Source organism: Strix uralensis, chromosome 1 (genome assembly GCF_047716275.1).
Source record: "Strix uralensis isolate ZFMK-TIS-50842 chromosome 1, bStrUra1, whole genome shotgun sequence".
NCBI lineage: Eukaryota > Metazoa > Chordata > Aves > Strigiformes > Strigidae > Strix > Strix uralensis.
The window spans coordinates 76,635,871-76,656,111 of NC_133972.1; the positions used below are offsets into that span (position 1 = coordinate 76,635,871).

At 42.7% G+C, this 20,241-nt stretch overlaps 1 protein-coding gene and 1 long non-coding RNA gene across 2 annotated transcripts in view; one reads left to right on the plus strand and one right to left on the minus strand.

The window, feature by feature from the left end:
* CAP2 (cyclase associated actin cytoskeleton regulatory protein 2) overlaps positions 1-20,241 on the plus strand; it is a 74,271-nt gene that overhangs the window by 41,671 nt on the left and 12,359 nt on the right. The window contains exons 5-7 of the mRNA XM_074871566.1: positions 3,208-3,351; positions 3,585-3,670; positions 5,346-5,451. Of these exons, the coding sequence (XP_074727667.1) occupies positions 3,208-3,351; positions 3,585-3,670; positions 5,346-5,451 (336 nt within the window). The remainder of the gene's footprint in view (positions 1-3,207; positions 3,352-3,584; positions 3,671-5,345; positions 5,452-20,241) is intronic.
* LOC141944649 (uncharacterized) overlaps positions 1-20,241 on the minus strand; it is a 51,137-nt gene that overhangs the window by 11,283 nt on the left and 19,613 nt on the right. The window lies entirely within an intron of this gene.

A 20,241-nucleotide genomic window follows, 5' to 3' on the forward strand; every position in this document is an offset into this window, starting at 1 on the left:
ATTTGGGCTGTTTCGGCTAATCACTGCAATAGTTTTACTACTCTTGATTTTCTAATAAGAATTATAAGACATGGATCAAAGCTGGCTGGTTGTTTAGGTATTAATATTTAAAAAGACCATCTGGTTTTAATAATTATTAAAAAAGGACAAAGGCATACTGGGAATTACTTTTGATATTGTTGTGCCACTGGTACATTTTTAAACATTTCGGCAAAACTGATATTATAATAGGAATGGTGTTTATACAAAGACTCTTAAATTTCTATTAAACAACTGTTCTGTGTCTTAAATGACAAGAAATTTTATCTAGCACATGCCAAAGGCATGCTGAAGATTTTTCCAACAGCTCTGATTCATCTCCTTGAATTCATTTTTTCTTAGAGATACAGTAGAGACAATCATTTTATTAACAACCGGCTGTTTTAATATTCATTGCAATAAAGAGATTATTCTTTTAGAACCCTCAGCACAACTGGTTCTGCATTGTAGAGCCAAACAAGACTGATTACTGCCAGAATTAATGAGCCTTTTCATACCCGTATGCCATATACACTATAATTCATCTACAGTTTAATCACTAACTAAAAATTTGGAACTGGCTGCGGGGAGACAGGACTCAATTTTAAGTGATTCCTTGCAGGCCTGTATTCCTTTGTGTCCAGCCCTTTCACAGAAACTTGGATCACAAGAAGCTTGCACAAACATACACACACATTTTGTGCAGCCAGCTAGCAGCCATTGCAGAACAGGACAAGTGCACTGTGAAGGGAAGGCAGGCTCTACTGCTCTCCCAGTACATCTCACATGGGACAGAGCTGAGCAAAGCCTCGAGCCCTTTGTGGCTCTTTCTGGAGTCACTACAGTGCCAAGTGAGTGATTACTTTCAGCTACTTTCCTTAGCAATATGTATTTCACCTTTAAAACTCATGCAGGGCACTTTTTCTGTGAAATTACATAAATCCACTACATTTTTATAAACAGTTGCTTCACTGGACAGGTTAAGTCCTGTGTTCTAAGGGACAGAAATTCTGTCTGTACCACTGACAGAAAACCCTCACAAAAGCGGTTGGGAGTTTTTTTAGGAGGAGTAGGAGGCGGCGTGGGTCTTATGGTACCTTTCAGGAAAATGTTTGGCCCTAATTTTGCCTTCTTATCTGTAGATATCAAAGTGTTCTACAAAATAAAACAGCTATATTGGCATCATTTCATACATAGGAAGTTGAAGCACAGAAAGGTAACACAGCTTTCCTGAAACCTGATGATAGTTTGTTGGGAGAGCTGCAAAGAGACCCCCATTTATGGACTCCCACTTCTGTGTCCTAGCCACAGAAACGTGCTGCCTCCCAGTGCTGTCTAGATATACCAGGCATCTGTGGAGCTGTATTTTTAGCCCTGATATTCTCTTTGGCTGGAACTGAGCCATGAAGATTCACAGTAAGCTAAGGACTGTAAATATCCCTTAGACTTTATGGGAGGGAAACTGGCATAATATCAAAGCAGAACAAGCACTTTCTTAAATTTCAGTTTTGTTAACTACTGTCATACTTGAAAGATTTCCCTGCAAAATAAGAAAGAACCAACCAGCTGCAGCATGTTGTAAACAAGCAAAAATTAAAAAGAAGAATTCCTGCAGACTTTATCATGTTATGGCAACAAAATCAGTTTTTAAGAACTACAAATCACGGAGGTTTCAGGGCTTTTTCAGACTTAATGACTTATGCTGGTCATTAAGCCATCAACAAAAAATCTTTTAATCTCCCAGTAATACTGTAAATATTTGTTTTCTCCCAACCCACTTTGTTGTAGGACAAGATCAAACATCCCTGTGCATTTCAGATGCATAGGCCTTTCTCAAAATTATATTACCACTAAAATATTAAGGCTCCATAGCTGGATCAAAATTCTTTTAAAAATGCAGAACTTCTTTTTGTCATGTTTTTTTGAGTGTCTTTTGACCTATGTTGATCCCTAGAAGACATGCTTATTTTAAGGTGACATAAAATTCTGTAAAGCTGAGGTCTTGCAGAAAGGTGAAAAGAAATATATTACAGATGACAGAGATCAAGTAGCGCATATGCACACATCGTCTTGTGTCATGGCAGCATTAGTCCTTAAGAATATGAAGATTAGTTGTCTCCAACAAGACCTTAATTCCATTAAACAAGTAGTCCTGAGAAAAGGTGAAAAAAACCAGAGTTCTGCTACGTCCTGAGTGATTTCTGAGTGAAGTGCCAGGGAAAATCAGAGCGGTGCACTCTCTTTGGTAGGACATAGTATGGGTTCTGCAGGCATACTTTTGTGATAAAAGAACTGGACTGTTTTTATAGAAATGTTTTATAGGGTTGCAAGGTACAGTGGTGGTTTTGCTTGTAAACCAATGACTCCTTGTCCCTCAATGTGCTGTTTCTGAGTGGAAGAATTTTTCCCAGTACGTTAGTGCTCTAAATTAGTTTTTCTGAGACACTGGGTCAGTGTGATTAGCATTCACTTTGCGCAGGAAAGAGTTTGGATAGCTTCTACAGTCATTCTGCTTTTCTCTTCACTCCAGACACTATTCCTTCCACTCAGCAGTCATTCCCCTGGATACCATTCGTTTCTGATTAACACAGGAGAATTTCCCCAAACCATGGCTTGCAGGCAGTATGTTTCCCATGAATTCCTCCCACATTACTTGCAGCCAAAGGAAATTAAAACATTAAAACTTACCAATAGGGAAAGCTAAAATTGATATTGTCTTCAGTGTATTACTTTCTCAGTCTCATTGCCAGGTGATAAGAGGCCACTAACCTAACAAGCAGTTTGTGTTTTTTACAGAAAGAACAACTTGGTTAATAACTTGAAAAACTCAAGCCAGTGTAAAGACTCAAAAAGTTCCAGGGATATCAGATGAAAAATACAAGCATTCTGCTAACTCTGAGCTATGGGGTCTCTATAGGTCTTGACTTGGGCAGCATGTAATAATCCTGCCAGTGCTGAGAACAATTTTTGCTGCAACACATTATTAATACTTAATGTCTGTGCATTTTGCCACTGCAACCAGAGAAGGGCAATTAAATTGTTACTTTAATGTAGAGAATATGCTGACCTTTCTTTCCAACTGTTAAATCAATGGGCAGGGAGGACAATGTTAAACCACTGGGTGTTTTCGGACCACCAATTGTAACAGCAGTGTCTTCTTGGTTTTTTTTTTTCTTTTGTTTTCCTCAGAACGAGGTGGCAATGCTTCTCAAGCCAATATCAGAGAAGATTCAGGAAATCCAGAACTTCCGAGAAAGGAACAGAGGAAGTAACATGTTCAACCACCTCTCAGCCGTCAGTGAAAGCATACCTGCCCTTGGGTGGATAGCAGTGGTGAGTGACACACAGGATGGTTGGGAGGGCTGTAAATGTGCTTCTGGATGGTGTGGTCCAGAAGAGTTCCAAATTTTGCAGAACTCTGCACTCTCATCTGCATAGTTCTTCAGTCTACTACACCCAAGAGGGTGTTTTGTAATATACCTAACACATCAGGGAAAGCATCTCACTAATGTTTTACTTCATTTCTCTTTCTGTTGTTTCCTGCTACCATGGATTGATGGTCTTAGTCTCCTAAACCAGGCCCTTATGTCAAGGAGATGAATGATGCTGCTACCTTTTATACTAACAGGGTATTAAAGGACTACAAGCACAGGTATGTTGCCAAGCCCCAGTATCTACTAGCCAGAGAACAGAGCATTAACCATACCAACAGGGTTCACAATGCCATCACAGAAAGCATTTTGTAAACTAAAAAGCACTTGATAAAATCTGCTTGCAGTAGTATATTTTCCCCTCCTCATCTTTGACCTGTAGCGTGTTGCAGTGAGAATGGCAGCAGCACTAGTAATGCTGGTTTTCACTCTGCAAATTACAGAATTATGTTTAATTTTCTGGCATTCCAGCATCATAAGCTTATATGCAAATGCATATTTACATATCAACATGTTGCTAGCTAGCTGCTACGTGTCCTTGTCTCATTTGTGGATTCATACCGTTGCTGTTCTTGCTTTTCACTTGAAAATGTGCATTTAGGTGGTAGATGTATACAACTGAGCATCTAATTCTGTAGCTCCCAATTTTAGTTTTTTCTGTATCACTGCATTGTTCTTAAAGAGCACAAGGAATTTACAAAAAAGTTCCATGAATGAGATCTGTGAGCTGACAGAGAAAGAGAAAAAATACAGGTCCTTCCTATGCCCTCTTAAAAAAGTCATGTGTAAATCCTGTTGATTTGGTACTTTTGGAGGCCAGATTTTGGCTCTTGATTTTTATATCCCAGTGAAGAACAGTATTTGCTATTGAGTTTTTCTTCTTAGTGAGGAAAACTTTATATATATAAAAACCTTTTGTATATATTTCTATTAATTGTATATATATAAATATATATTTCCGAAGCTTTAGTGTACCTACTGAAGGTAGTACCTACTGGGGTAACTGAAGATTTTTACAATATGGCTTTAGTACTTCTTCTGGAGAATAAAATCTCTCACATAACAGTTTAAACAGGGTACATTATTTAGGTCTTTAGTTCTTCCACTAATATGGAATTCTTTTTCTGGTTTTCACTGAATCACTGAATCACTTCCAAAGTAGTGGGAGGCTCTCCCTTGACTTCAGTAGGCTTTGGATTAAACCTGTTGACCCAGATCCTCATCAGTATTAGGCGTCAAACTCCAGAGGAAATAAATAGGAGGTAGACACCCAAATCCTTGTGAGCATCCAGTCCATAGCCGTCACTATTCAGTAATAATTCTTCATAACTAAGGACTCCATCTTACAAGCAATTTCTCTCTCTATATATATATATCTGGTTTTCACTTACTGTCCCATTGGAAGACTAAGCCTTCCAAATAATGATTCCAGAGCCAGCTTGTGACCTGTACTTTAAAAATTCTTGTTGTATAAATATGATCCAGTGTTACCCTGGCTACATTTGAACTTGGGAGCTAGGGTCTTACAGAAACCACAGATATTTAATTTTCTAAAATTCAGCACCCTGAAACTGAGTCTGGGTAGCTGCTGCACAGCTCCATATACCTTTAGTGCTTCTTCAGTTGACTTTGAACAGGATGATGACACACCCTTCCAGCAGGAAGCACTCTCTGTTAGAGGCATCCTTTACCCTTGTTTGTCCTCTGGAAGGATCTAAAAGCTTTCCAGTGTAGTAGGCCTCAGTATTTTCAGCACTGGGCTGGCTGGCTGCCTGCTAACTGGTTTGTCCATGGCTTTAAGGCAGACGTTGGGTTTTACCTGCTTTAAGTCAGAGTAGCAGTGCTTTCTGGTTTTAAGTGTATTCACACATATAAATATCATCTCTGTTTTTACAGTGATGCACGCCATGTTGATTGGGTGAAGTCATATCTGAACATCTGGTCTGAGCTTCAAGCTTATATCAAAGAGCATCATACCACAGGTCTCACCTGGAGTAAAACTGTAAGTACTCTTTCCTTCTTTATGAAGAATCATAAAATACCAGTAACCAATTTGACTTTTAATGCAGGTCATTAGCTCAGGGAAAATAGATATGTAGACCAGGAACAGAAGTCATGGTCCATGGACTTCCCAACCAAGCCAATAAAAGTTTGAAAGACAAGTGGAGATGTGTCAGGCCATTGTGGTACAGGTTTGGAGGAAGAGGGAAGAATTATTTAGGATGATTATAACCATAACCCCCAGGTGCAGATGGTAAGGAGAGGCAGACACAATTCTCCAGGCCTGCTACAATAGAAGGTAGGAACAAAAACGAACCCAAAAATTTGAAGGACATGTCAGACTAAAGAAAAATTGAAGGAACATGACAGGGAAAGAAGAAGAATGGTGGAAAGAATCTGAACAAAGAGAGATATTTAGTAACAGTAAGAAGAAACACAGGGGATACATACCAATTTATTACTTCATAGATAGCTATTTTTATAAAACTGTTACTTCATACATACAGAAATAATTTCTGAAATACACAGAGAGAGTAAATATAACTGTATGCCTAACTAGTTATGCTCTCTCTATATATTTATATAAACAACTTCTGTGTGTTACATCTGAGATGCTTAGAAAGATGATAGTAATGAATATTGTTCTCTAAGAGAGGTATAAACACAAAGAATTAATTTTCTGTTGGGTATATATGTAAGAGTTTATGATGCAATGTTCTATATTATTCTAATAATGTGCTCATGTTTATTATCAGGTTAGGAGAATTGCTGAAGTATATTAAAAATATAATCAGCCAGCTCTTTGCTGTTATCATCTCCTAAACTTATCAGTGCACTCACATACTTGCACATGCAGTCTTTCACACCAAGTTTATAATTTATTCTGGATAGGCAAATAATTTTTTTTTTAATTGAATGACTATTCAGAGGACTGATATAGGCCACCAGATAATTTAATTCCCAGACCAAACCATTGTAAGAACTCAGGAACGTAGGGAAGTGAAATAGAGCTTTCGGATGGAATGTATTTTCACATGCAATAAGGGCTGGAACACCTCTCCTATGAATAAAAGCTGAGACAGTTGGAGTTGTTCAGCCTGGAGAAGTCTTCAGGGAGATCTTATTGCAGCCTTTCAATGTATAAAGGGGGCTTATAAGATAGGACAGAGAAAGACTTTACCAGGGCCTGTATTGACAGGACAAGGGGCAACAGTTTTAAACTGAAAGAGGGTATATTGAGATTGAATATAACGAAGAAAATTTTTATGAGGAGTGTGGTGAGACGCTGGAACAGGTTGCCCAGAGTTGTGGATGCCCCCTCCCTGGAAGCGTTCAAGGCCAGGTTGGACGGGGCTTTGAGCAACCTGGTCTAGTTAGTGAGGGATATCCCTGCCTGTGGCGGAGGGGTTGGACTAGGTGATATTTAAAGGTTCCTTCCAATTGAAACCATTCTGTGATTCTATGGTACCTGGAAAAGTTACTCTATCTCCCTCTGTATGGAAGTGATAACCATGTAAGAGAATGTTTGCAGCAGACTATGCAACTTTCTCTTCACACCCTTCATTACACATCGTACAAAACCCTACAGTACTCAAGTATTCAAGTGCAAGTTCAAACACAGGAGAGGCCATGATCTATGTGTACTTCAGTTAGAAGACTGGAATTATCTGCTGCTTTGTAGGTTTCTCAGGTAAAAATTTAAAATATTGAACATGATTCTCTTCCTTAATTTAGTACAAAATTTCACACTTGCTACATTCTACCCTGTGGTGGTTTAGTCCCTGCCGGGGTCTGAGACCACGCAGCCGCTACCCCTCCCCCACAAAGGGAGTGAAATACAAAGCCCCAGGCTGAGATAAGGAAAGGTTTAATACAACAGTGCAATAGCAACACAACAAACAACAACAATAACAATAAGAATAACAGTAATAACAATGAACAGAGCAAAATATCTACCAATACAGCAGTGAGAAGCGCGATGGCATAACACACGTGTTAACCGACCCATCTCGCTTAGGCGCCAGGATGTGACGTCCGCATGGTATCTGAATAACCCGGCTAGAGCTCCCCCCCCACTGCTGGGGAAACTTAACCCTATCCTGGCTAAACCAGGACATAATCCACCCCTTTATTCTATACCATGTGCGTCATATTCAGCTGCCATTTAGCAATTAGCATTAACAAAGAAAAATTAACAAAAGCACAGTATAATTCACAAGTCCCCTTGTGGTACGCATCGGACCTCTCCATCCTTCTGCATCACCCACCAGGTGCACCCAGGTCCTTGAGCAAAAACAATCCCGTGGATGGGTTTGCCTTTGCCTGGCGCAGGACTAACCCAGACCATTTTTCCCAGCAGATCCCTCATGCGCACCACAGGGACTCTATCCCCGTCTACAACACGTAGAAGTTTTGACTGAGCCGGGCCAGCTCGATTGGCAGATCCTCTTGTGTTGACTAACCAAGTGGCCTTTGTCAGATGTGTGTCCCAGTGTTTGAAGGTTCCACCCCCCATTGCTCTCAATGTAGTTTTTAACAGTCCATTGTAGCGCTCGATCTTCCCAGAGGCTGGTGCGTGGTAGGGGATGTGGTAGACCCACTCGATGCCGTGTTCTTCTGCCCAGGCATCTATGAGGTTATTTCGGAAGTGAGTCCCATTGTCCGACTCAATCCTCTCTGGGGTGCGGTGTCGCCACAGAACTCGGTCTTCAAGGCCCAGGATGGTATTCCGGGCGGTGGCGTGGGACACTGGATAAGTTTCGAGCCATCCAGTGGTTGCTTCCACCATTGTGAGCACATGGCACTTGCCCCGGCGGGTCTGTGGCAGTGTGGTGTAGTCGATCTGCCAGGCCTCTCCATATTTATATTTCATCCATCGATCTTCATTCCGCTGGGGCTTCACCCGTTTGGCTTGTTTGATTGCAGCACACGTCTCACATCCGTGGATGATCTCTGCGATGGTGTCAATGGTGAGGTCCACCCATCGATCTCGAGCCCACCTGTATGTTGCATCTCTGCCTTGGTGGCCCAAGGTCTCATGGGCCCACCGGGCTATGAACAGTTCACCTTTACGCTGCCAGTCCAAGTCCACCTGAGCCACCTCGATCTTAGCAGCCTGGTCCGCCTGCTGGTTGTGTTGGTGTTCATCAGTGACCTGACTCTTGGGTATATGGGCGTCCACATGGCGCACCTTCACAACGAGGTTCTCCACCCGGGCTGCAATATTCTGCCATACTTCAGCGGCCCAGATGGGTCTGCCCTTGCGTTTCCAGTTGTTCTGTTTCCATTGCTGCAACCACATCCACAGGGCACTTGCCATCACCCACGAGTCAGTGTAGAGATAGAGCCTCGGCCACTTTTCTCACTCAGCAATCTCCAAAGCCAATTGGATGGCTTTCACCTCTGCGAACTGGCTCGATTCACCTTGTCCCTCAACAGCTTCAGTGGTTTCTCGTGTGGGATGCCACACCGCAGCCTTCCATCGTCGATGTTTTCCCACAATGCGGCAAGACCCATCAGTGAACAGGGCATATCGTTTCTCCTCCTCTGGCAGCTCGTTATATGGTGGGGCCTCCTCAGCACGTTTCACCTCTTGTTCTGGTGACATCCCTGCATCTTTGCTCTCTGGCCAGTTTATGATCATTTCCACTAATCCTGGGAGGTCGAGGTTCCCTATTCGAGCCCGCTGTGTTATCAACGCAACCCATTTACTCCATGTGGCATCTGTTGCATGATGTGTGGAGGGAGCCTTTCCTTTGAACATCCATCCCAGCACCAGCAGTCGAGGTGCCAGGAGGAGCTGTGTCTCAGTGCAACCACTTCTGAAGCAGCTCGAATTCCTTCGTATGCTGCCAGTATCTCCTTCTCAGTCAGTGTATAGTTAGCTTCAGAGCCTTTGTATCCCCGGCTCCAAAAGCCTAGAGGTCGGCCTCGGGATTCCCCATCTGCTCTCTGCCAAAGGCTCCAGGAAGGGCCATTCTCCCCGGCTGCGGTGTAAAGCACGTTCTTAATCTCCTGCCCTGTGCAGACTGGCCCGAGGGCCACTGCCTGGGTAATCTCCTGCTTAATTTGTTCAAAGGCTTGTTGTTGCTCAGGGCCCCATTTAAAATCGTTCTTCTTGCGGGTTACATGGTAGAGAGGGCTCACAATCAGGCTGTAGTTTGGGATGTGCATCCTCCAGAAGCCCACAGCGCCCAGGAAGGACTGAGTCTCCTTTTTAGTGGTTGGTGGGGCCATGGCTGTTATCTTGTTTATCACCTCCATTGGGATGTGGCGACGCCCATCTTGCCATTTTATTCCTAGGAACTGAATCTCCCTTCCAGGCCCCTTAACTTTCTGTCGCTTGATGGCAAAACCAGCCTTCAGGAGGATTTCAATTATCTTCTTTCCTTTCTCAAAGACTTCCTCAGCTGTGTCCCCCCATACAATGATATCATCAATGAACTGCAGGTGTTCCGGAGCCCCACCTTTCTCCAGTGCAGTATGGACCAGTCTATGGCAAATGGTGGAGCTGTGTTTCCACCCCTGGGGCAATCGATTCCAGGTGTACTGGATACCCCTCCAAGTGAACGCAAACTGTGGCCTGCACTCTGGTGCTATTGGAATGGAAAAGAACGCATTAGCGATGTCAATTGTGGCGTACCACTTGGCTGCCTTCGACTCCAGCTCATACTGGAGCTCTAGCATGTCTGGCACTGCAGCACTCATTGCTGGCGTAACTTCATTCAGGCCACAGTAGTCCACGGTTAGTCTCCATTTGCCATTAGGTTTTCTCACTGGCCATATAGGGCTGTTGAAAGGTGAATGAGTCTTGCTGATCACCTTCTGGCTTTCTAGTCAACAGATCAGCTGATGGATGGGGACCAAGGAATCTCGGTTAGTGCGGTACTGCCGCCGGTGCACCGTCTTGGTGGCAATTGGCACTCACTACTCTTCAAACTCAAGCAACCCCACCACCGAGGGGTCCTCTGAGAGGCCGGGTAAGGTGGACAATTGTTCAATCTCCTCCAGGGCAGCTATACCAAAGGCCCACCGGTACCCTTTTGGGTCTTTAAAGTACCCACTCCTGAGGTAGTCTATACCTAGGATGCATGGGGCATCTGGGCCAGTCACAATGGGGTGCTTATGCCAGTCCTTCCCAGTTAAGCTTACTTCAGCCTCTAATAGGGTCAGCTGTTGGGATCCCCCTGTCACTCCGGAGATGCAGATGGATTCGACCCCACTGTGGCTTGATGGCATCAGGGTGCACTGTGCGCCAGTGTCTACCAAGGCCTTATATTCTTGTGGTTCTGATGTGCCAGGCCATCGGATCCACACCTTCCAGTAAATCCGATTATCCCTTTCCTCCACCTGGCTGGAGGCAGGGCCCCTCTAATCCTGCTCACCATCACTCACTTGATCTAAGAGTGACTCCTGCAGGAATGACTTCCTGGTCCCCTCAAGAGGGTCAAGCATAGTGTTGGCCATTCTATTCTGTCTGGGGGATTTCCGACTAGACACTGGAGCTGCATCTCTCTTGGAAGACTCCCCTTTCATGGTGGTCTTCCCTTTCAGTTGCTGTACTCGTGCAGCTAGGGCGGAAGTGGGCTGTCCATGCCGCCTTCTCATGTTTTCCCCATGGTCGCGGAGGAAGAACCACAGGGTGCCCCGTGGTGTGTGTCTTGCACTGCCCTTCTCTTGGGTGGGGAAGCGCCTGCTTCTAATAGCTGAGACATTGGCCCGTGCAGGTGGAACGTAGGACATGTCCTGTTCCACTTTCTGGAGCCTCTGAGTCAGTTCCTCTACAGCTGAAACCAAAGCATGTTGGGAGGAAGGGAGACTTCCCTCATATTGCCGGAGCTGGATAATCACTTCGTCCACTGTCTGAGTCTGGGTATCTCGCCACCAGGGCGCTACTGCTAATGCTTTGGAATGTCCCTCTGGTCCACTTTCCAGGAACTTCCGCCACATCAGCTGTGTGCAAGGGGCCTGATCTGGATCCATGGGTGACTGCTCATCATTCAGATCACCATAGACCATGTCAAACACAGCCATTTCCCTGAGGTTTTGAATGCCTTTCTCCACGTCGGTCCACTTGCCTAACCAACATAGAGCATCATCCTTGTAGGGGTACCTCTCCCTCACACCGAGCAGGAGTCGCCTCCAAAGGCTGAGGGTTTGAGCCTGCTTCCCTATTGCCTTGTCAATACCAGCCTGCTTGGCTAAAGGTCCCACCTGCTTGGCCTCTCTCCCCTCCAATTCAAAACCAGCAGCTCCACTATCCCAGCATTGGAGCAGCCAGGTGAAAATTTGCTCGCCTGGACTGCAGCTAAAATCCTTCCGCATATCTCGCAATTCACTGAGGGATAGAGATCGGATGATTACCTCCAGCTCTTCCTCCTGCTCTCATGATGGGCCTGGTTCATTATCACCCTGTACACTGCGAGGGGATTTTTTGGTATATTTGTTTTTCCATATCGGGGCGACTGATATTGGTACTGCTTGTCCCTCTGGCTCTGCTGTGCTGGTGGAGGCGACTGGTACTGGCACTGCCTGTTCCCCTGGCCCAGCTGCTGCACCAGTAAGTTCACTTTCAGACCCTGCAGCTCTTTCTCCCCCTTGAGGGCAGTGATCAGTGTTAATGGCGATGCAGTAAGCATGGGCAAGCCCCCAGCACATCGCAGTGAGTTGAGTCTCCCGGGGTTTGTCAGATTGGCAGCACACATTTTCCAAACACTCCACCAGTTTATCAGGACTCTGCACTTGTTCGGGAGTGAAATCCCAGAATGTTGGGGGTGACCACTCACTCAGGTACTTGCCCATCTTCTCCCGCATACCTAGACATTTATAACTATCTGCCCTCAGGGCAGGTTTCTGGGTGGTGCTATTGTTGGAGAAATACCGCACGGCCCAAAACAAGATCTGGCAGACATTTAGAAAGCACAGTGCCGCAAGCACACTGGCCTGGGTGCTCCAGGGATAGCTGAAACTCTCAAAAAACAAGAGAATCTCTTCCCCTGGCTCACCCATAGAGGGGGTGAGACCCCAAACAAAAGACCAGGCAGCAAACAGGTACCGGTTCACCCCCACAAACAGCGATACGAGCCCATTATAAGCAGACAGTAACCAGTATAGCAAAATAAAACCCTTGACACATTTTCCACCGACAACAAACGCCAGTACTAGGAGCACAGAGTGGATATGAGGATTAATCCAGCCCCACCACGCAAGCAAATTGGTCAGCATTGCAAACGTTTCTTATCAAACAATACAAATAAAAACAGAAAAAATTACACCTAACAGATTGCTCTAACACACCTTCTCCTCTTGTCCTTATTTCAGCCCTCTCTTGCCCCACGTTGGGCGCCAAAGTTGTGGTGGTTTAGTCCCTGCCGGGGTCTGAGACCACACAGCCGCTGCCCCTCCCCCACAAAGGGAGTGAAATACAAAGCCCCAGGCTGAGATAAGGAAAGGTTTAATACAACAGTGCAACAGCAACACAACAAACAACAACAATAACAATAAGAATAACAGTAATAACAATGAACAGAGCAAAATATCTACCAATACAGCAGTGAGAAGCGCGATGGCATAACACACGTGTTAACCGACCCATCTCGCTTAGGCGCCAGGATGTGACGTCCGCATGGTATCTGAATAACCCGGCTAGAGCTCCCCCCCCACTGCTGGGGAAACTTAACCCTATCCTGGCTAAACCAGGACATACCCTATTATAATCAGTGAATGTGAGAAGAGCTAATGATTTTTAAATGATTGTTGGATAAGGAAGAGAAATTGTAGTACCCTGTTAGTCGAATTAGCCTGAGAATCTGGGACAAATGTAGTTTTGTTAATACAGAGAATCATCTTCACCTTCAGTGGAACTTTGCAAGTATGGAAATAGTGTTATAAGATAAAGATTTGTTATAGCCATTTGATCAAACAGGAGGAACTCTCAGTGCTGTTGAGTACTGGTAACATATTCAGAAGTGTAGCTGTTGCAGATTATACTTGACTGGTGTTAAAACCAGCATCTCGGCCATCACGTCTTCTATTTCGCTCTCTTCAGTTGTGCAAGAAATTGCTGAATACAAATCTAGGTGTGGCTTGTTTATTCATATTAAGCATAGTTTCCTGCCAACAGTGCTGATTCCATCATGAGTGATAAGCCTATTACTGCATCTGAAGTATTGATTTCACTCACTTTGGATATCACTCAGATCTGAAAGTTGTCTTGGAAGTATGGCTCATTTAAATTATCATTCATGTAATGTGTGTCAGAAAGATTATATTACAAACACATTTTTATGGATGTATAATTTTTTAAAGTTTTACTTCATGTGAGTGTAAGGAAATTAGAATCCAGTAATTTAACAGGTTGTTTAAATAGCTTCTTGTTTAAATGTTGTTTAAGTATTTCTATGAAGCTTGGTAACAAATACATTCAAGAAAGCAATGAGTTACTCAAGTGATAATTTAATTTTTGTTATACATTTTAAAGTGAGAATAAAACTCACAGATTCATGCTGTGTGAAGTTAAGCATAAAGGTCTGCAGAATCAGGGCCTAGACAGAAATACGATATATATAAAAGCTGTAGATATATTCCAGACACAGTTGTTAATCATTGCACATAGCAGCTTCCCCTTATATGCATAAAAGAAAAAAGGAAAAAACAGTAGTTTGGCAAGGCATTAAGAAAATGGCACATTTCTGAAAGGGAGACGTTGATGCAGAAATGCTATTCTATTACAGAGGGAGAGAGAAAAAGTTTTTGGCCTGTAGAAGTACAGATTTAAAAGTACATTATACCGATAATTTACCCTTCATATCTGCGGAGGTCAACAAAGAAGTGCTTGAAGCTTTATATAAAAAGCTATTAAGTAACATATTTGGGTATTTCTGAAGAGACTAAAGAGTCAGGGAGAACTTCTCTCAGAGCTGTATTCTCATAGCTTGAACTGCAACAAACCGCAGGAGCATCTGTCTAGATCAGACTATGAGTGGGTTTCCAAACAGGAGGGGACGGGATTTTTTAGTGGGCACTTGACCCCTTTACCTGTAAGTGGTGTATACCATGGTGTGCACATTTTTGGCCATGCTCCATGGCAGTGTCACAAGGTCGTGCCATTTCCAGCCCCCCTGTACCCTTCCATCAAGCTGCACAGGGCAGCTGCAGCCAACCTTGGAACAGATCACTAGTGCATACAGTAAGTGTTCCTGGCTCTGGCAGTAAGCACACAGGCAGACACTTTAGAGGAAAGAGAAAGAAATGTCTTAATAAATTACAGGACAGACACGAAAACAGGTGCAAAAGGTTGCAAAAGGCAAAGCAGTCAGCTCTGACAATAACAGAGGTAACTCTATCAATCACCTTTATAATAAATTCGTGATAAAAACAGATGCTTACAGATTTTTGGATCTAATACAATTCTCTCTCCTTATTCACTTTGGCTCTGGTTCTGCCAAGATGTGTGGCAGTATTTTACTCCTTGAGGGCATCTTACTGAAATGCGTGCGACTGTGTGAGGAGAAAGCCAAGAAATCAGTGGAGTTAAGGACCTTGAGTCCTTTGTGTATCTGAACCTGTTTTGCTACTTATGTGGAGTGGTCATACAAAACTGGACCCTATGTAAATCACAGACATTTCAAGACATGATGGATACAGTTAGGATATTTGTTGGTACTGTGATCACAGAAGAAAACTACATATTTAAACTATGTATGATTGTGAGCGGGATTGTCCCAGAGAGTAAAATATTCCACTCTGTATTTTCACCATGACCTGAAGTATTCATTTTCATTAATTGATTGTGCATATGTCAGAGAAAATATGTTTGTCAGTGGAAGTCAGGTGAATCTGAAGTATTTCCTTAAAAGTGTAATTTTGTAGTTCATTATTTTGACTGTAAAGTGTGAGCCTTCTTCTGCCACCCATACCCTGCGGCGAGTAGCAGTTGTCTACTCACTACATCTCAATTTAGCTATCTTGACAATGGGAACAATAGCAATTACCAAACTAATGGAAACTTGCAAGTTTTCATTTGCTACCAGATATGACATTCTCAGATGTCAATGAGTCTTATGCAAAAGCTGTTATTATAATTAAATATTCTAAATGCCCGGTGTAGCATTTTAGCCATGCAGCAACCGTCATTTTTTTCTTGCAACAGCTTTCTGACTCTAACATGAAATCTACAGCTGTAACAGTAATCTATGTCTTTTTTCAGTTCTTACAGATGAACAGCAAGTGCCCTTTTTTTCTTTTTCTTTTTTTTTTTGCCTAAAGAAAGGAGTCTACTAAAGCATGGCTCTTTCTTCCTTCTCTACTTTTTTTGGTGGTGCAAAGAAATGAACAGCTGTAATATAAGCTCACAAGAACGCCTAATGAAAGTTTGTTTGCTAAAGGACTGCATGAGTAAGCTGGGGGAAATGAAACTTCTGCTCCTGTTTCTGCAGGTTAACTTTGCAGCAAGAAAACAACCAGTAATAATGAGCGATTGCTGTAGTTTTCTGTACATCAAATAAGTGTTAAGAAACAAATCTTACTCAAGGATAATTGTCTTGAACAATTCTCTCAGTCGTAGATGGATCAGCAGTTAAATTTTTGTTCTTTGTATACAATAGTCCAATTTTGCCAGCAGGATTATTTACAAACAGGAAATATTTACAAACTAGCATTGAATTTCATTATAGTGTTTGGTTTCTAATACAGAATTTCACTCAAGTGAGGTATGTTTCCCTCCCCCATTTACAAATCAAAACAAATTCTTAGGAGGAAGTCTGCATCTTTACAAGCAGTTGAAATTTATTTATATCCTGTACCCATTGAAGCCAATATACTATCTTCAAGTCTTTTTTTCCTGAAATATAATTTTGAAAAACATTTGTAACTCATTAGATAGTACTCTAAAGAAAACACTCTTTAAAAGTTGAAATTCTCCACAGGCTCCACCCCTAGAAGAACCATTGTAATTCCTACATTAGCCTGATTGAGCACAATTATACTAGTCTCAGTACAGATTTTGGCCATTTCATTCTTGTCTAAAATAATCACCTCCAGACATTTTCTTATAAAATGGCCCTGGCTTTCTCCTGTACTATCGAAACATTTTCCTGTAATGTATTGTCTCTCGATATATTGAGGTGAACAAGCTGTGAAAGACCAACTTCTGCAGGCAAAAGCCTCCTATTATCCTTCCAGTATCTCTTCTATGCTGTGTTTAGTTTGACCCACTTATCAAGCAGCCATCCTCTGAGCCACTTCACTAAAGCTAAAGGTTAAAACTCTAGTGCCAAATTCCAGCCGCAGCCACAACTGCAATCCTAGAGGCCTCATTGAGATAGAAGTAAGGGCAGCATAAATATACTGATTTAATTGCCTGTATCTTGGATAAGATGTAGACATTTTCAGAGTGCTCAGTTTTTCTCAAGCATAGCTTTTCCTCTCCTTTTCTGTCCCATTCCTTTCTCTTATCTTCTTTTCCCTAGTTCCTTATACTTTTTTGTTGAAAAATTTTCATCTTTTAATCTCAGCTGTTTCTTTCTCAGAGAATAGGCAATGCCAGGCCATCCTGGCAACTCTACAATAGTTGCCTCTTTCATGGAGACTGCCTCAGTTACATCCATGTCCTGTTGAAAGAAAGTAGTTTTACTCCCTTATTCCAACAGTGGCTGACAATATTTGTCTTTACTGGGTATCAACGATGTCCTTTTGTGACCAAATACCATTCAGACATGTTAAGGGAGAACCTGGGAGAGGCTTGTTTGACAACAGCTGTCAAATGCAACCTGACCTGTAACATAATGCAACCTAGTTCCAGTGGAAAAGTGAAAGGAAAAGAACATTGAAAGTATGTAAAGTGGAGAGAAGGAAAAGGTACATCTATTAACACTTTACTATATTGCTAAAGGAATTAGTCTTCTTTTTAATTGAATGTTTATATAAGTAAAAGATGGTTTAATGTGCCTGTTGGAGCATGTTACTTGTTGACGGTTATATTAGCATACAGTTCTCAAATGATTTAGAAGACCTTGGCTGTGTAAAACATTTCTGGTTGGGTAACTGTGAAAATGTAAGCACCATTTTAAGTCCTGAACAGGTGATAAATGGCAGAAGTGTATGAAAAGGGGCTTCAGAGTTTGAAAACTCAACAGATAAATAATTCTGCTCAGACCTGGGAACAAGAAAAGACCCTGGCCTGGTTTTTGTTGTTTTGTGGTTTAACTCACAAAGATTACAGGCCCTGTAAGTCAGCTGTTTCATCTAGTAAATTGCAGATCTCAGGGCAGCATAACCCCTTGCAGACAGGTGGCTTAAATAGGGTAGGTAATAGAACTGTTGTGCTAAGCTACTTTTACACAAAAAACCACCTTAACAAGAGCTCTGTGCCCCTGAGTCACAGTCCACCTGTTCCCAGAGGTTGATACATGATATTTTGAGCTTCATGATTCTTGTCTTTGGCTGTGCATATGTATGGAAAGAACAATACAGAATGCTGTAATCATTTTAGGTGTGAAACTAGGATTATTATAAAGGAGGAGTGGGAGAAAACATGGAAGCCTTTTTTTGAGAAGAAGGTAGGCACCATTAGGATTCCCATTTTTCTACTGCCATGAAAAGAAGGCTTTTCAGTAAATTAAGGAAAGGATTTTATGCCTCTAGGCCACCTGTTGCCTCAGCCGCAAATAGATACTTAGCTCTTAATATGAATGACTAATAAAATAGGTACTATATATTACCCACATGCATATATAATTTATTTATAAGTATTATATAGATGTTTATAATCTGTTTCTCCTGAGTAAAAAGGATCATTGCAGCTACAAAAAATGTGTGTTCATTCAAATGCTCCACAGCAGGTTCCCACCACAAGAACTTTGTTCCCCCCAGTTTCTGTGCTGCACTGTGTCAGCCTAAAGCTGGACAAACACAGAGGAACATTGCGGGTGTTTGTACAGGGCCTGGCACATAAGCCCCTAATATCCCCAGAGATACGAGCCTCTGACTAGGGCTCCTTGCTGCTACAGTACTACAAATATAGTAACAGTGACATGGAAGGCTAACCCTCGGAATTGTTCAGCAAGAATGGCTCAGGAAATAGTTAACATCTGTGATAAGACATAAAAAGAAATTCTTACTGTCTCTCAGTAGCTGGATTTAGACCTGAAGACACACCAGGCTGCATACGGCCACCAAAAATTACTGGTGGTATGGCATCCAGAGCACTTGTGTTATGTACGAACAGTATTTTATTTCTCTAACAAGACTGGCTGTTGCCCTGAGCTCCAGTGGAAGCCTTTAGGAGAAGTGTGCTGTAACAAGGCCCAGCTTCTCAGAAGCAAAGGGCTTCACTCATCTCTACTGTAATTTCAAGGGAATTAAATGAGATTCAACATAGATGAATTTTAACCAGCCGGCTGCCTCAACATAAATAGTCATTTCTTTCTTCCAGTGAGCCAGCTAGGCAGCCAGCAAGGAGAAAAGGAAGACCTCACCCTCTGCCAGTCGTACAAGATAAAGGTAGAAATACAACATACTTCGAGGCTGTACTGCAACGCTGCAAACCCTTGCATAGCGGTAATACACTTTTCTCAGACCCAGCTCCCTGAGCAGCTTCAAACACTGTCACTAGAGGAAGCCACTGAGCCACAGTCAGTGGGAGGCCCTTGGGCCTCTCTGCAGATGGCTCTGGGCTATTCAGCAAGGAGCAAACCCTGACCCGTTCCAGTTACCCCATTCAGAGCATCGTTTAGTTGGAGGTTGAAGACAATTTTTTTCTCTGGAAGGAAATTTCTGGAATGTTCCACCCCCTACAGAGCTGTTACTATATGGCTGCACGGCCCGCATCTCCTGTTCTTGATAGGACCTTACTTAGAGAATTTCCCCCATTTCAGAAAGCTCCAGGAGCAAGGTTTAAAGCACAACAAGTTCACTATGATACAAAGCTAGCAGGTTAAAAGTTAATGGGTTTTTTTTGTGTTACATTTTCACAAAGGAAGGCTGAAGCTATCTATTCCCCTGATAATTCTTACAAGGGGCGTATTTGCAAACGATGGAAAAATGACCACACCAACACTTTAATGGGAGCATGCTTGTCTATAGACACCACAGCACTGAGAACAGCAGCTGTTACTGAGGCAAACAGCTGAAATAAAAGAGGAAGAAAGGCGGCTTGCAAATAACTGCCTGTGCTAGTCCAAATGGTTCTTAATACTCTTTGTGTAAAGATACACTGTTGTTAACATCTGCTTGAAGTTAATCTGAAGAGTTGTTTGCAAATAGCAAAGCTGGTAAGCACCTGCTGCTTTAGGATAGATGAACTTCTGCGGGCATATAACATGCTATTTTATTCCCAGCAGCTCTCACAAACACCACCCTATACAGAACAGAAATGAATGGACTTTGTGAAGGGCACTTCAGTTGAAACTGGATAGGACTATACACAAGTATTGCCAGATACCAGAACAGTTTAAGAGTCTGGTTCAGAAATATTCTAGAGCCTGAAGGTCTAAGTGGTCTTAGAAGGGTGACTAAGGAAAGCAAACCATTGCCAGTGACTTAGGTTGATAACTTGGAGTTCTGTGTATTAGTAGAGGTCAAAACTAATAAAAAAAGAAAGTTCCTGGAACCACCTCACTAGGCTGATTTTGAAATTGCCCTTTGTGTCAGCGTGTTTGAGTGCAACACAGGTCCCATCTTCCTGGCATGCAGGGAATGCAAGAAGTGGAATGTGTTTTCTGCAGTTCCAGTTCACTTCTGTGCTTTCTGTCGCCTTGTTAGAGCTCCCCTGAGCCACTCTTCCCACAGAGAA